The 18,052-nt window shown below is 33.3% G+C and overlaps 1 protein-coding gene across 5 annotated transcripts in view; it reads left to right on the top strand.

Annotated features, from left to right (window-relative positions):
• The window catches only part of AGPS (alkylglycerone phosphate synthase), a 134,498-nt gene that overhangs the window by 77,141 nt on the left and 39,305 nt on the right, over positions 1 to 18,052 (top strand). For all 5 annotated transcript variants that reach the window (XM_003921831.4, XM_074399425.1, XM_074399426.1 and 2 more), the window contains 3 exons: positions 7,200 to 7,251; positions 11,803 to 11,879; positions 13,581 to 13,693. In XM_003921831.4, the coding sequence (XP_003921880.3) occupies positions 7,200 to 7,251; positions 11,803 to 11,879; positions 13,581 to 13,693 (242 nt within the window). The remainder of the gene's footprint in view (positions 1 to 7,199; positions 7,252 to 11,802; positions 11,880 to 13,580; positions 13,694 to 18,052) is intronic.

Genomic DNA, 18,052 nt, shown 5'->3' with positions numbered 1-18,052 from the left:
TACTTTTATTTCCTTCTATCTTTTTTGAGCTTCACCATTCCCCCCACAAAAAACGTTGTTGTTGTTTGTTTGTTTGAGATGGAGTCCTGCTCAGTCACCCAGGCTGGAGTGCAATGGTGCAATCTCGGCTCACTGTGACCTCCAACTTTCGAATTCAAGCAATTCTTTTGCCTCAACCTCCTGAGCTGGGATTATAGGCAGCCACCACCACAGTCCTCCTATTTAGGCCTAAAGTGTTGAGACTGCAGGCATGAGCCACCATGGCCAGCCTCAAATTGGATTTTTAAAAAATTACAGAAGTAAAAGAGTAGTTTGGATTTGTATTTATGTGCAACAAAAGATCTTGAAGAGGTTATGTTCAGTTTGTATTGACCATCTGTGCCCCTTCAATAATATCTTCCCTCTACAGAACACAGATTTAGTAGACTCATAAATCTTAGGATTAGAAGTGTACATATTTTATGTTTTCTTGATGCCCCATCTTCCTTTCCACATTGCAAATACATGTAAATCTATCTTAGATTTCATTAAGAAGTGATGTACAAATGTATCAAAACACTAAATTTATAATTTCATTCCAACATAAATAGTAGGTGCAATCTGTTACAGTTTTTATTACAATTTGATATGCCCCTGATAGAAAGTGACACAGAAGAGCTACTTGTGCTATTGAAAAGCCAGTGTGGAATTTTCCTTCATCCTTGCACAAATCAGTAAAACTTGTTCTTTTATTCACTTAAAAAAATTCTTGGGTTGTTCACTTAAAAAAAATTCTTGGGTTCTTCACCTAATGACTATAATCCAAATTCACTACACAAAACTATAGTGAGCCAGGTACAGTGGCTTACATCTCTAATCCCAGCACTGACAGGCTGAGGCGGGCAGATCACTTGAGCCCAGGAGTTTAAGACCAGTTTGGGGAACATGGTGAAACCCTGTCTCTACAAAAAATACAAAAATTAGCTGGGCATGGTGGCATGTGCCTGTAGTACCAGCTACTTGTGAGGCCGAGGTGACAGGACCCATTGAGGTCGAGGCTGCTTTGAGCCATGATCACGCCACTGTACTTCAGCCTGGGCAGCAGAGTGAGATCCCATCTCAAACAACAAGAAGAAAAAAATTGTATTAGCTATATATCTTGGAATAAAATAAAGGTAATGATTGATAGACAGTGCTACCATGTGGTTAAAAAAAAGCAGGTCAAAAATAAAGGTTCTAATAGCTATGGCAATTTGGTTCTATGTACTTAGTAACTGACAATTTTTAGAGATATAAATATTGTGGACTAAGAGTTTGTCTGACTTGAAACTGATTTTATTATCATCTGGAAGAGATAAATAAAATTATTAGTTTGGAAATAACAATGATGTCTTTACAAGGTTAAAAGGAAAACTGAGTGTTGAAACAAACTCAGAAGCAGTTTCTGAAGTTTGGGGCTTTTTTGTTGTTGTTTTCAATAAAAACTTAGTAGTTTTGCTCTATGATATTGTGAGAGGAGCATTTGTTCCAACAAGAGGAAAAACTGTATTTGGTATGGATTAGTACTCATTCCTCTCCAAACTCTTCTCAGTAAAACCTAGTTTCTTAGAACTAGGATTTTAGAATTATAGATGAAAAAGCAGCTTTTTTTCTCACTGCCTTTTGACAACGGCTAATTTTTCCTGCCTTCCATCACTTTTATTTTAAATAATTTTAAACTGATAAAGGTTTGGAATTTTTTTGCTTGTTTTAGTGATTTTTAGATTATAATTTGGGAACAAATAAATTTTGTGAATTGTTCTGTTTAAAACTTAATTTATCTTGGAGGAATTCAAATAAATTGGAAGGAGTGAGGCTTAGTACTTACCTTATAAAACATTTAAAACTTCATTTTATTCAATAGTAATTCCTGGGAGTATTTAGTACACAGAGAAACTTAGATTTCATTAAGAAGTGATGTACCGCCAGGAGCAGTGGCTCACGCCTATAATCCCAGCACTTTGGGAGGCCGAGGTAGGTGGATCACGAGGTCAAGAGATCGAGATCATCCTGGTCAACATGGTGAAAACCCGTCTCTACTAAAAATACAAAAATTAGCTGGGCATGGTAGTGTGCACCTGTAGTCCCAGCTACTCGGGAGGCTGAGGCAGGAGAATTGCTTGAACCCAGGAGGCGGAGGTTGCGGTGAGCCAAGACTGCGCCATTGCACTCCAGCCTGGGTAAGGAGTGGAACTCCGTCTCAAAAAAAAAAAAAAAAAAAAAGAAGTGATGCACAAATGTATCAAATAGTAGAAATTATTTTAAATCATTTTTTTGGGTCTTGCTTTTCTTTCTCTGAAGCAGAGAGAATAACCCTAGTCAAATGTTTGGTTAATTGGATCATTTACTGTTTGATCGAGCAAAGTTAGGACAGTTTTGAGACATGTTCTCTACTAGAAGCTACTCAGAACAAGTTATTTTACCTTTACTAAACTGAAAAAATGTAAAGTTATAATTAGGAGACTAGCATTACCTTTTGATCTTTTCCTTAATATAAGCAGAGGAAAATATTCATTCCCTATTATATATTATCTTATGCTTTAAAACCAAGTAACAATTGACTTGTCAAAATAAAACGTTCTTATTGTTTATCATACAGACTCCTGGCTGTAAGTCAGTATGTATTCTCCAAGATGACCAGCCAGTAATAACTGTAGCCTTAAATAGTCAATCATTTCATCTGTGATACCAACTCTGACTTACTAGTTAGAAGACTTCATCTACATTTTAAGTTTTTATATCCAGAAATTCACATTTAACAGATTATCTTTTTTTACATAGCCATTTTTAAACTTTTAAATAAATCAATTTTATTGTGTCCCTTTTATTTGAGGTAGTGTGCTCCTAGCTTGATAACCAATATAATGCAATGGATAGTATGCAATTAGATGTGGTTCCTGACTTTAAGTAATTGATAAGGAGATAGCATATTATGATAATTTTTTGTGCCCCGATTTTTTGTATAGCACATGGAATTTAGTATTGAAGCATTTGCTCTGATACAACATGAGATTCATAGATTATTTCCAATGTAATCTCTAGGCTCCAGAATTTGGGCTGTTCCAGAGTCTACACAGAATGTTGGATTTACCCTTTGAGGAAACAAATGTTTTCAATCAAGTGTAATTCATTCCTTAGTCATGGACTAAAGTTACATGGCTGTGATTCAGTGCTTATACTTTTATAGTATATGATATTACAGTAGCAGAAACCCCTCAGACATTTGAGATATATGTTAATATTGAATTTATTTTGCTAGTAAGTAGTCTTTTAAGCGGTACCTTCTCAAATATGTCTCATTTGAATTGCAAGTTCTCACTTTTTTCTGTGACAAGAGCTATGACTTAGTTCTAGAAAAACCTGTTTTGCAGAAATATGTTGATGTGTTTCTAAGAGGAAATCTTTTCAAATAAAATGATTGGATTGAAAAATATGTTGCTTTTAAAGTTAGTGATGAGAGTACTAAGTAAATAAGACTAATCAGAGTAGTTTTTATTTTTCAGATTATGTAATCAAGTGAATTCCTGATTGTAGCATTTCTAAAGGGAAGAAATTGCCAGCAATTTGACTAAGTCAGTCTTGTATCCATGTTGTGAGGTCATTGTGGCTATTTCTTTCTTTATTATTCAAGTACAAAAAGTATATTGATATTTCTGTATTAGTCCATAGCAGGTTTCATACGGTTTCAGACTATTATAAAATATACTTGGGTACAACAAGTTAGATGATTTGAGAGGTTCTGGTAAGGGCACATTTATCATAGCAGGAAAGAAATCAATTATTTCATTAACTGAGTTTTAGTAAGCACTTTCTGTTTGAGTGTTCTTGAATTCCCTGAATTTATCATTAACCCGTCATTAAAATAGGTGAAAATATTCCCTCTCAGATTAGTTTTGATCACCTACCAGCAGGGGTCACTTTAACTCAAGGACCTTTCTTCCTCCTCTAAAAAAATCTGTGGAATACTCTTAGCCCCTGCCATTAGTGAATAACATGGGAGTGAATTTAGAGCTCAAATTCTCAGAACTTGTGCTGTCTCTAACTTTTAAAGGCAATCTTTTGAGGTGTGTTTTTTTTTTAACCTACCAAATTAGTTTTAAAGCAGTGGAAATACGACCTAATCTTTACATATAGTAACAGATTGAACATTGTTTTTAAAGAGTAGTAACATCATTTTGATCTTTTGATGATAGAACCTTCCATTTAATTAACTATAGTGGTAACTTTTAATTATTTCAAATTATAAGAAACATTTTCAGCTTTGTATATTTAGAATGATATACAATGATTTACAAATATCAATTGCCAGGAGATAATAATCCAATCTGTATGCTATTTTTGAGTGCTTTACTTACATAAGCATTTAGTTATGACAATAACTGAAAAACTCTACTGACTTTAAAAAAATCTGGTGCTATTGAAATATGAGACTTTAAAACTATTGATTTGAATTGGATAATTTCAAAAAAGTCCATGTTAAAAAACTAATTTAATATCTAAATTTTTTTTTTAAAAAAACCTTCCTTTAGCTGCTTCTTAGTTCTTTTTTGATAGTGTTTATTTGTTACCATTTACTATGCCTCCTTGATACTAATAGGAATACTGGATAGCTAGCTTATGTGACTCAACTAACAAGTTAAAATTAAACTCAGTGTAATTGAATATTAGTTGCTATATGATACAGCAGTGCCCCTGGTGCTTTCTTATATTTTTTTTCAGCTTTTTAATTTGAAATTTTTAAGCATACAGAAAATTTGAAAGAATGGTACAGTGATCACCTGTGTATCCACTTCATATATTAAACAATAATTAACTTTTTGCCCTGTTCAACATGTATGTGTATATGTTGTTTGGACCATTTGAAATTAGGTTGCGGACTTTTTTTTTTCTTGAGACAGTTTCGCTCTTGTTGACCAGGCTGGAGTGCAGTGGTGCGATCTCAGCTCACTGCATCCTCACTGCAACCTCTGCGTCCAAAGTTCAAGTGATTCTCTTTCCTCAGCCTCCTAAGTAGCTGGGATTACAGGCATCCACCACCACGCCTGGCTGATACTGTATTTTTAGTAGAGATGGGGTCTCACCATATTGGTCAGGCTGATCTCAAACTCCTGACCTCAGGTTATCCACCACCTCAGCCTCCCAAAGTGCTGGGACTATATGTGTGAGCAACCATACCCAGCCTAGGTTGCATATTTTAGGACACTTAACCTGAATCAGCACCATCTCCTAAAGACAGAAGAACAGTGTTCTTTATAACTACAATACTATTATCATGTCGAAGTAAATCAGCAGTAATTTGTTTTTGTTTTGAGATGGAGTCTCACTCTGTCACCCAGCAGGTTAGAGTGCAGTGGTTCACTGCAACCTCCTCTTCCTGGGTTCAAGTGATTCCCCTGCTTCAGCCTCCCAAGTAGCTGGGATTATGGGTGTACACCACTGCATCTGGCTATTTTTTTTTTTTTTTTTTTTTTTTTTTTTTTTAGTAGAGATGGGGTTTTGCCATGTTGGCCAGGCTGATCTTGAACTCCTGACCTCGGGCAGTCCACCCACCTTGGTCTCCCAAAGTGCTGGGAATTACAGGCATGAGCCACTACTCCTGGCCAATCAGCAGTAATTTCTTAATGCCATCTTATATTCATTCTATGATTATTCCAGTTAACTCCAAAATATGTTTTATGGATAGTGTTTACAAACCAAGATTTTAATCAAGACCTGCATATTCTAATTGTTTTAGTGATTAAATACCCATAGAAATTAACTATTCTAAATGTAGTATACTTTCCTCCTCCTCCTTTTTTTTTTTGAGTCAGGGTCTCACACTGTTGCCTAGGCTGGAGTGCAGCCTAGGCAACAGTGATTCTCATACCTCAGCCTCCTGAGTAGCTGAGATTATAGATATATATCACCATACCCAGTTAATTTTTGTATTTTTAGTAAAGACAAGGTTTTACCATGTTGGCCAGGCTGAATTCCTGTCCTCAAGTGATTTGCCCACCTCAGCCTCCCCAAGTGCTGATATTGCAGGTGTGAGCCACTGCACCCATCCCTTCCCATTTTCTGATATATGTGTACTTATGTGGATTGTTTTCATTAATAATACTTACCATTGATAAAGGTGCGGTAAAATGTGGTTGATAGTAGGAGGTGGAATTTACAAGTTGTTAGTAGGAACTTAAAATGTTTCTGTTATGAATGACAGAGTGGCTGTTACTTTCTTATTTTTCTTATGTGCTTAAGCCAGAATAAATAATTATGTATGTTATATGTATATTCTTCTTATGAAAAAATTTGGTCTAATCAGGCTTTGTATTTTTTATTAGAAGTCAATGTGCCCATTTTACTAAAACATTTCAGATTTGTAAATGTGAAGAAAACTGATTTTCCTTTAGTATTTTTGAAAACTGGTAACATTTTTAGAAGTACCAACCCAACTACAAAGATATCCTGATGTCAATATTTGAAAGTACTCAGGTTGTACATTTCTTTAACATTTTTAAACTATTATACATTTAACAAGACTACAAAATAGCAATTAAGATAGTTTTAATGTAATTTTTCTTTGAAATATGACTTTAAATATGACTGTGTGTGCATGCATACATGTATGCCTGTGTGTATGTGCATGCATGCATGTGTGTGGTTTTAAGTGATTTTTGGAGGCTCTGTAGTTTACCTGAAATAGTGCTCATCTAAAAGTCGGAATAACTTCATCCTCTACCTTTACTGTGTATACAATACAGCATAGTTCATAAAATGGCACAATAATTGAGGCACTGGATTTTAGTCTTAGAAACATCTTTGGTCTAAAATAATCCACTTTGGAGCCTGGTATTTCTTTTAGGATATTCACATACAGCTTTGCCAGGCAGTAAGCAGCTTTTTCTGTTGATAAATCTAAAATCCGGTAACTTCTGTTTTTATTTATTTGTCTATATCTGTAGATTTCTTCTCTCTAAATATTTTATAGAAGTCATTGATATTTATCTTCACAAAAAATATATGAAAAGTTAATCTTTTTTTCCTCTGTAAATCCTTAGGAATTAAGCTCTTGATCTCTTAAATATAGAAAGATAATATTCATACTCTTGATCTCTTAAATTTAGAAAGATAATATTCATATTCTACCTATCTAGCTTCTTACTGTATTAAATTTGTATCACTTTTTCTTCTTTTTAAAACAGAGGTGTGCTCCAGCATCTATTCGCCTCATGGACAATAAGCAGTTTCAGTTTGGTAAGTAAGGAGTGGTAATTTTAAAATGTCATTTAGCCACAAAAATTTATGAAACATCAGTAGGAAGAGTACACAGTGCAGAAGTAGAAAGTCAATCTTGCCTTTCAGGAAGATGTCAGTCTAATGAAGATAGACAATTACATAAATGAGTGACAGCAGCAGTGTTCAAGGGCCTGTGAAAGAAGACTGCAATGGATACCATGGGCTGTAAATGAAGGAGTTGATTCTTTTTGATTTTGCTCGAGGATAAAGAGTCAGAAAAGGCTTTATAAGAGAGATGCTTGAGCTAAATCTTCAAAGGTGAATACAAGTTTGCCTAGATGTCTCTTCTTCTCCTCTACCGGACTTTGTCACTTGGCAGCAAAAATGTGAAGTTGTGAAATTCAATGGCTTGTGTTAGGGGACTTCAGATAGTTCTGTGTGACTCAAATAGAGGGTAGTGTTAGGGTTGTTATATGAGATAAAGTTGGATGAGTAGACTAGGGCTTTGCAGGATAGATTTGGATTTTATCTTGTCAGCACTGGGATTTCTTTGCATGAAGAATAAAATCAATCAACTTTACGTCATAGTTCTGGCAGCATTGTGCAGATGGATTAGAAGGATACATTCATGGAGGAGAGACACTAGGAGACAAAACAGTTGAAGAAGCAAAGTTTGAGGGCTTTGAGCATGGAAGCAGCAATGGAGATAGAGAACAGATGATAGATTTTCAGAAAATCAGTTTACTAACTGGATGTGGAAGGCTAAATAAAAGGAGGAGTTAAGACAACACCTGAACTTTGATTTGATTGATTGGGTAGATTAAATAACAGAAGAAGGGGTGGTGGTTAGGGGGAAAAGATATGATAACAGGTTGTAGTTATATTCTGAAATTTCCTTTGGGATTTAAGTTTATAGAATTTAAATACACTCAAAACAATTCCTAAAATAATGGGAGTGATCATTCAGTAATAAATACTAAAGGCAAAGATAGGCAGGCTTTTGTTTGTCATGTCTAAAAGTAAGCTTAGATTTTAATTTAGGGAAGCCTGGTTATGGTTATATAGAAACTTAAGTTTTGTAACATCAAGAGTTTTAAAATTACATTCTTCTAAGTTAGTCATTGTTTATTTCTTTAAGTAAATTACTTTCAAAACGCTATGCTACTGATAAATGAAAGTTTAAGATAAATATATTCTGTAAGTAATGAAATACTTTAAGTGAAAATCAAACCCCCCATATGTTTTTGCCTGCATTTAGAGATCTAGGTCTTAAAGAGAGCCATGCATCTAATAACAAGACTGTGTTACTCATTTACATGTTATCGTTGTCATAAATAATGTTAGACATAGGCAACTTTGTAAAATTAATTATGATTTGAGCATATTTTATTTATGATTGGAATCCATAACGATATAAAGTGAAGGTTTAAAGAAAGTCTTTCTGTCATCCCTCTTTCATGTTCTCATTACTATAGCTGAAAACATACTTACTTGCCCCCTCCAGCTTGCTCCCCTCTGTAGTATTGTAGTTTCTACCCTCTCTAGTGTTGACTGTGTCTCCCCTTCCTCTGCCCTTTACTTAGCCACCAACATGATCCTTTTGAAATACAGATCTGTTCATGCTTTTTGGCTGTCTATATAACTGTTTTTATTTCTCAGTTTTCATTGAAGCCTTTACATCAGTATATTGCCATGGCTTCATGATCAAGCAACAGAGGAAATAATGCTTAGCACAGCAAAGGGTGTCCAAGACCCTGCACCAGCCATATGGCTGATTGATCAGTGTTTATACCACATTGGTTGTTAACAAAGCACAGGCCATATTATTAGTTGTTAATATTTTTACCATCCTTTCTACCTCAGGTACAACTCTTAATACATTATATTGACATCTAATTTCATTATATTGAAATAATATATATCATTGACTATATGGAAATAATCCAAAGATGTCCTTTGTAAACTAAAGTTTCTCAAACTTAGGGTACATTTGTTAGTCATTTTTTTATCACCTGTACTTATCACATAATCGGCATTTATATGTTGATTGAATTAATCATCAAATTGACAAGAGGGTGAACAAATCCTACATAGCTCATAGCATAGTGCTGATCACATTGCCAATAGCACACTATAAAATTCTCTTCATGACTGTTCATCAGAGTGGTATTCCCACTTTACAAATAACTCAGAGACTCATTATTTTGACTACAGTCCACAAGTTGTATGTGGTAGAGCTGGGGATGAACCCAAATTTATCTGACTAAAGAACCCAGGAGTTTTTGCACTGTCTGTAACCACTACTTTAAAACATAGATAATTGGCTGTGCGCGGTGGCTTACACCTATAATCCCAGTACTTTGGGAGGCCAAGGTGGGCAGATCTCCTGAGATTGAGAGTTCAATTCCAGCCTGACCAACATGGAGAAACCCCGTCTCTACTAAAAATACAAAATTAGCTGGGTGTGGTGGCACATGCCTATACTCCCAGCTACTCAGGAGGCTGAGGCAGGAGAATCGCTTGAACCCAAGAGGTGAAGGTGTCCTTGAGCTGAGATTGCACCATTGCACTCCAGCCTGGGCAACAGAGTGAAACTCCATCTCAAAAATAAAATAAAATATAAAACATAGATAATTAATGAATCCTTTTAAATGACTTGACTAACATTGAAATAACAGAAAATTTACAAATCAAACTGTCCAGCTAGTAAATTTGGAAATGAATTTAATATTTAAAAAACCACAATAGCTAGAATATGTTTAAAATGTAATTATATTGATAGGCAACGTATTTAAGAAAAAATAAAAGATAATATTCTCTAGTTGATACTAATGCTTGACCCACTTAACAGTATCACTTTTACAATAATGTATTCTTCAAAGTTATCATGTCAACTTAGTATTAGAGATGTATATGAGTAATTCTACTAGCATTAATGGAAATTGTGCATACAAATCTCAATGAGTTAAGGTGAACATTTACCCTTAAGGATTATTTCATATTAGAGTAGTATCATATGGAGTCCTCATGCATTGTATAAAGATAAGTGAATCTTTTGTATAAAGACTTTTGTATAAAGAATAGATAATTTCAACTTCTGCCAAGAACACAACATGCACATTCAATATATAAATGTTTATATATTTATTTCTAATTTGTTGTTAATGTAGGAGGAGTTCCATTTGGGACCAGAAATGACTGTTTTGATGATACGTTATTTCTATCTTTATAGATATTAGTAATTGTCTCTTAAAGCACATAATACTAGAGAAGCATCTCTGATAGTTTACAGTAAATGAAAAAAAATCCCCAGGCATATCTCTTACTTGTGATCCAGGAGCTGAAAAAGATTGCTAGGTTGATTTCTGTCTAACCTGTGGTTCAGTTTGTTTGTTTGTTTGTTGTTTTGTTTTAAAGCTCCAAGTATAGCATAGATATGTAACTTTTAGCCTCTGGTTAAGACTTGTATTACTTGGGTTCTTATGTAACACAGTTTCCTATTATAATCAGCAAAAGTGTAGTAATAAGTAGTATTACAGATTGAGATTCTCATAAAAAATGGATAGAAAAAACTACCAGTGACAGTTTTAGAAAAGCTAATTTGCTCACTTCATCTACTTTAACTGTTCAGTTTGAAAAAAAAAAAGAAAAGAAAAGAAAAGAAAAGCTAGCTTGATCTTTACACCTATTTTAAAGGAAGGAAAGGAAGGGCCTATACTTTAAAAACAAACAAAATCCCCGAACCTCAAAGGCTTTTTTCTTTAAAAAGAAACCTTTTATTTGGAAGATAATTTTAGATTTACTTAAGACTGAAATTCTTTATAAAAAATTTTATATAAATGGTATAACACATTTTTCTGAATTGGGCTCCTAACACTGAGGCCAGATGTATGACTCTTAAATGTAACAATCATAGGAGTTGAGAAGTTGTTAGTTTCTAAAAACAATGAGAAAACAGTAAAAGGTTTTCACTCAATTAAGCTTAATCCGCAGGCAAAGATGTTAATTTAACAGACTTTGAGACTCCATTTATGTTATTTTGGCAATTTTAACTCTCTGGGTGTGATTAAGGAAGCAATTACTGGTTTTATCCCAAGAATTCTGGATGAATTAAGAATTAATTAAGAAACAACCTTAAACTTGGCATTAGCTCCATATTTGGTTATAGTTCTGAATAGTTTCTGTATAATTAAAAAAAAAAAAGTAAAACCAGCCACCATGGGTGTTCCTAATGAAATAAAAATTAATGAAGTAATTTTATTATATATAAACCATACCATTGAAAGATAAACTATGTATAGTATTAATTACATGTAGTAATTTGACTTAAAAAAAACAAACCGAGAATGTGTTTTGTAAATAAAAAGTTATTTGAAAGAAGATAAAAGTAGCAAATATTAATATAACTACATATCTTAATGTAAATATATATGTATATAACATGGGGAGCTTTAAAAAATTAAAGTCGTGAAAACTTTTACTTTCTTTAGGATACTAAGTTGGAATAGCCTCTTGATCTTCTGAAAAACACAGAATATGCTATTAATATAAACTTTTTTCTCTTCTTAGGTCATGCTCTTAAACCTCAGGTTTCCTCTATTTTTACATCATTTTTGGATGGATTAAAAAAGTTTTATATTACAAAGGTAAGAATTTTTATAAAATGCTAAATTTTTAAATGCTTAAGATATCTGTTTTCTGATTTCTTCCCATATGCACCTATTATTAGGGTGTTTTTCCATGTTGCTATGTCCATTTCAGGATTATAATTTTTTATGTTGGAATACATATTAAGTAAATCAATCAGACAGTCAATTTCAGAAAATTTTAATTCTTTCCAGTTTTGAAGCTTCTAAAAATAACACTACATTTGAACAGTTTTATTTTTGTAACATTTTCTAGTTTGAATTTTTTTCTTTGTGGAAGGAAAACATTTCTATGCAGAAGTGAAATAAGAGTGTGGATTTTTTTTAACCTTTGATTGTTGAATTTTTCTCCTAGAGTGTTAAGCCATCTTACACTACTACTAGCAATGCATGTATGCCTTCTTTTCCTTGAATCCTTGTTATTGCATGTGGGATTCTTTTTGTTATGTTTTAAATTTACCAGGGGGAAAACAGTACTTTCTTTTAGTTCATGTTTTTTGAAGCTCCAGTGAGACTGGATGTTAACACTTTCTTGTATTTTCTAGACCTAATTTTTGTGTGAATTTATTGGATATGGTTATTTTTGCCAGGGAGCAGCTTCTTGTTTTTTTCTTGGTGCTTTGATGTATCGCTTTGAGACTGGTATTATTAGATGCCCTTTGTCATAAATGTAAATAATTTTTTTCCCAGTCAGGCATCTCCTCTTTTAATAAGGATTTTTCTTTTTTTGTATAAAAGTTTCAAATTTTTATATATTTTCTTGTGATTATTTAATATAATCTAAGCTTAGAAAGCCTTCTTTCCTCCAGAAATATAAGGGCCATTTTCTTCACTCTCTTACACTAAATGATAATTTTTTAAAAATTATCTTGATTACTATTTGTGTTTATTTCAGTTTTATTATGTGAAAAAGATCTAAATTAATCTTCACCTCCTGCTCCTCCAATTGCTAACCAGTTGTGGCAGCACCATTAATGAATCTGTGCTTCTCATACATTGATTTGGTATGCCTCACATCATATACACTTACCTCAAAAATAGACTCCATTTTAGTATATCTCATTCTTTTTTAATGAGCTTTTTGTTCTAGTACATTATAGAATAAACTAGTACATTAATTTGGGCAAATATTGACTGGTTTATAATATTTAGTTTATGCATTTAGGAGCATATGTCTTACTCATCTTTTTTTGGATATGTTTTAGATATGTTTTCTATTATGTTTCTTTTTAAGATTGTTAGATACTGTTTTAATTTCATGCATAAGATCTCCTTTGAAAATATTATTTAATAGGAAATTATTATTAGTATGTAGGGATGTTGTTGATTTTTTTCTTCTCGTCCAGTATATCCAGCTACTTTATTCTATCATTCTGCAGTTTTTTTATTTGATTCTTTATCATAATTATTATTTAAACAAAATATTTGTTATATTTACCTGAGTAATATATCATTATAATTAACACTGTGGCATACTTTGAAATAAAGTGCTTTTCCTATGCTGAACAGTTTTGCTGCATTGTAATGACCTGAATAGGTTTATTAAACATTCTTAATGATGGACATTAAAGTTTCAAAGCTAAATATTTAAGAAATCAGTGCATTCGAGCCCAGATCAGAAAGAAAAGACCAAAATGTGTTTTGATTTATTATTTTGTAAGATAAGACTTATCTGTAATAATAATTTTTTTTTTTTTATAGTTTAAAGGATTTGACCCAAATCAACTAAGTGTAGCCACATTACTGTTTGAGGGGGACCGTGAGAAGGTTCTTCAACATGAAAAACAAGTGTATGACATTGCTGCAAAATTTGGGTATGGCTTCAACTTCGTAATGCCAAGAGAAAGAAAGTTAAGCTAAGATTCTAGTATCACTAAGCAGTTATTAAAGTATAGACACTAATGTCTCCAAGCAGACTGTGGATCTCAAAGCAGTTATTAATTTCAGTTTAGTATTAAATTTGTGGTAATTTATAATAGTAAATGTAAAATATTGTTTTCATTTACTTCCAAAATGTTTAGGAAGTTAGATTGATAAATCTAACTTCAAGAGTAAGATAAATCTTACTCTTGTGTAATCATATATATATATATAATTAAATATTGTATTTTTCCTAGGTTTTTACATTATTATCAATTTGGTGATATTTGTTCTACTAGAGTAAAAGAGAAAATTCATTGTTCTCTTACTGTGTAGTGGTCTAGTATATGTGTAGAGCATGCTACTAGTGTGTTTTTAAAAGGAAATTGTGTTTAATAGAAGGTATTTGATAAATTATCTATACTCCACCCCCTGTCACTTACTGTTTCGTGCTGGTATAAAGAAACAAAACATTTCACATCTATAACCAACTGAATAATGGTAGGGTGGTTTCTGTCTGTCTTCTTGATGGATTATAAGACTGATCGATGAGAACTATAGTGAAAATGTCATTTATCAGGACTACATTTTTTTCTTTCCTTTTAAAGTACGTAAACAGTTTCTAGACAATAATCTTTCCTTTTTTTATTTCAGGGATTAAAATACATCATATACATTATGCTTAATATGTGTTCTTTGTAAATATTTATTTTCATTTCTTTTTTGTTGTTTTTTAAGAAAACAAATGAACACTTAATTTGGAGCCATGTGTTTTAGAATGTCACAGCTTTATGTATTTTTTTAATATATAATGTTTAGCTCTTTATTTCTAGGGTTGTCTGAATTTAGTGTTAAAGTGCACTATTCTTAAAGGGGAAAAGAGTCTAATCTTAGACTTAAATTTTAGTTTACTTTTGTACTATTTTTAAATATTGAAAATGCCTCACTTTTATTTTTACCCTATTCTGAAATTGGCAAATGGAATTTTAATTTTTTCAGTAAAAGATAAAGTTTATTCATCTTCCATCTTTTCTCAGTAGTTGTTTTGGGAATTGCTGATATTTTCACAAAATTAGTTAAAAATAGTGGTGCCATAAAAATCCATGTAATGACCAGATGTCTTGAATTTCAGGTCGTCTCATTTTTGTTTGAATTTTTGAAATGTACATGGTTTTCTTCCCAGGAGGAATTTAGCCCTATGTATTTACCTGTTTTTTTAGCTTCTAAGATATATGGAGTACATATGTAATTTGATTAAAAGACTGATTTCTTAAAACATATGATATTAGTAAGAAACAAGGAGATTTAAAAATCTGCTCTAATGTTAAATATTAGAGACTGAAACCTTAAAAAATTGTTCATTGTATATCTAAATATTTACCTGGGATTTCATAATTTCTCAGAAGGACTTGTAGGAAAATGGAAGAGTGCATTTTGCTTTATTATTTGAATAACTGTATGTAGGGTTAAACTTGGTTAGTATCACCTCAGTCTTCTTCCCCCTCACATACACCTCCACATCTGTACACACACCCACACACACAGAAATTTCACTTTTTAGGATCTGTCATTATAATTGCAATTAAGTTATTACTAGTTAGTAATGTGTCACATTTCCTGTTACAGTCGGGTAGGATGATGACATAATGCCCGTTCGTTGTACCTCATAATTTTTATAGGTCATGACCTGTCTTTTCTTGTGCTTCACTGATGATGTCTAGTTCATATTAGTTGCTTCATTCAGTAATTGTTGAATGACTGAATGAAACTGAATACTATATTTTCCTGATATCTTTTATTCTACTTTGTTTATGCCTGATTACTGTGCTGCCTGTAAAACAGTGTATTTTTATCTTTAGATATTTGTCAGAACATTTTGTCTGTTTTTTAGGGGGGGAGGGTGGGGGATGCAGTCTTGCTCTGTTGCCCAGGCTGGAGCACAGTGGCATGATCTTGGCTCACTGTAACCTCCACCTCCCAGGTTCAAGTGGTTGTCCTGCCTCAGCCTCCTGAGTAGCTGGGATTGCAGGCGCACACCACCACACCTGACTAATTTTTGTATTTTTAGTAGAGATGGGGTTTCACCATGTTGGTCAGGCTGGTCTTGAACTCCTGACCTTGTGATATGCCTTTCTCAGCCTCCCAAAGGGCTGGGATTACAGGTGTGCATTTTAATTTTAATTTTAATCAGCTTTAATTTGAGCTAGCAATTGACATGAACATCAGTAATGCTGGTTTTGTTTTCTTATATGTCACTATCCATTAACCAATTAAAAATATGAGTGACTATTCTTTAAGATTTGGCATCCAGCTGTCTTCAGGCCCAAGCACTATTGTTGTACTTCCAGAAGTTTTGCTTAGTCAAACAAAACTTGTATCAAATTTGTCCATTAAAGATAGGTTAGAATAAATGAAATTCCATTTAAAGCAAGGGTAAAATGTTAAGACTGGCTCCATTTGAGGTCTCATTTTTTTGCTATTATTTGTTCCTTCTTAGTTATAATTAATTTCTTAATGTGCTTTCATCCTGGCTTTATTTTATTAAATGTGGACATCTGTTTTAAACAATCCAGACTGTTATTTGGCCGATTACTTAGAACTATTTCGATTTTTCTTTTCTTTTCTTTTTTTTTTTTTTTTTTTTTTTTGAGACAATGTCTTGCTCTGTCACTCAGGCTGGAGTGCAGTGACCTAATCGTGGCTCACTGTATCTTCAACCTTCCTGGGATCAAAGGATGCTTCCTTTTCAGCTGCCTGAGTACCTGGGACTACAGGTGCATGCCACCATGCCTAATTTATTGTTATTATTATTATTAGTTTAGTTTTTGTAGAGACAGGGTTTTGCCACATTGCCCAGGCTGGTCTGAAACTCCTGGGCTCAAGTGATCCTCCCATCTTGGCCTCCCAAAGTGTTGGGATTACAGGTGGGAGCCACTGCGCCTGGCCTATTATTAAGTTTTTAATACTTGAAAATATCTTATTTTGGTTTTCTGTCAGAAGTTCTAGTATCCCACCAGTTTTCTGTAGGCACCAATTTTTGTTCTAATCACTGAAGATTCAAGGATATTTTACTTAGGTAAAATGCCACTCTGACCATCCTCAATGGTCAGTCATCTCTCCTGTGTAACAAGGCAAAGGCAAGCACCACCAAGTTTCTTTCTGCTGTAGTTTTCATATGTTAGTTTAGCTCACTTATTTTTGTATTGAATTGGAGCATTATTCATCTATCTCTATTGTTTTTATTTGTTCATTTGTCAAACTCTCTATCCATTTACCAATTAAATATGAGTGAATCTTAATTGACTATTATGAAGTACTCCCAACAGTTTAGAGCATTTTTATGTGTTGTCTTAGCCATTTTTTTCTCTTTGCTTGCCCTTCACTTCCACCCCAACACAGTTCAATACCTTTGAACACATATGACCCAACAGAACATAGTGGCCACATAATGAATAATTCTACTTTGGTTGTTTAACCGTGTTTGCTAGTAATGTATTTTAACTTCTCTAAGAGTGGAGCAAAATAAACATTACCTGTCAGCACTCATGACAGGTGTTTTGACATTTACCATAGAACTTAAGGCAGTATGTTATCATTATTTTTAAAGCATGCTTAAGTTGTTTAATATAATTTAACATGAGAGTGATTAGGTTCACCAGATGGCCCTTTTATATAAAAAGATTGTCTCTCATTTCTCTTGCGTTAGTCTTTCCAGTCCTTCCTCATGAGACAGCTTTAAATTTGTTTAAAAACCTTGAATTGATATTTGAAATTTGTGGGGACAGCAGGAAGTAGGGGATGGATGTTGCTACTTTAACATAAGGCAGTTTGAATCTACATGCAGTCTTTTGGGAGTGATTACAAAAGTGACAATTTAGATGCATTTAATTTTTAAGCTCTACAATTCTTCATATATTGTATTTTAAGGTAATTCTGGCTACAATATTGACGGTTCTGAAAGCTAAAAAGAGATAAGTTTCAAAAAGTTAAATCGTAAGTCTGTGATTTCCTTGCAAAGCCCAGATTGACTTTACTTCTTTGGGCTTATGAATTTAGAAAAGACGTCTAATTTCTTCCTGCTTTAAATAAGAAAATGCATGTTTCTCTGTGGTTTGTTTGCCTGGATCCTAATGTGAACAGATCTGTTTCCTTCTTGCTGCCAGATATTAGAAATATTAGAGGAGGGTCTAAAGAAAGATCTGTTGGGACTGGAAAAGTAGGACTTTTTTCTCATTTTTACATAACAGAGGCAAGCCTACTAAATGTTTATACCTGTTTCTTCTCATCAGGTACATACTTGGCATTCTCTTTTC

The sequence above is a fragment of the Saimiri boliviensis genome, chromosome 5 (genome assembly GCF_048565385.1).
Source record: "Saimiri boliviensis isolate mSaiBol1 chromosome 5, mSaiBol1.pri, whole genome shotgun sequence".
NCBI lineage: Eukaryota > Metazoa > Chordata > Mammalia > Primates > Cebidae > Saimiri > Saimiri boliviensis.
This window is presented reverse-complemented; position numbering and strand designations above follow the sequence as displayed.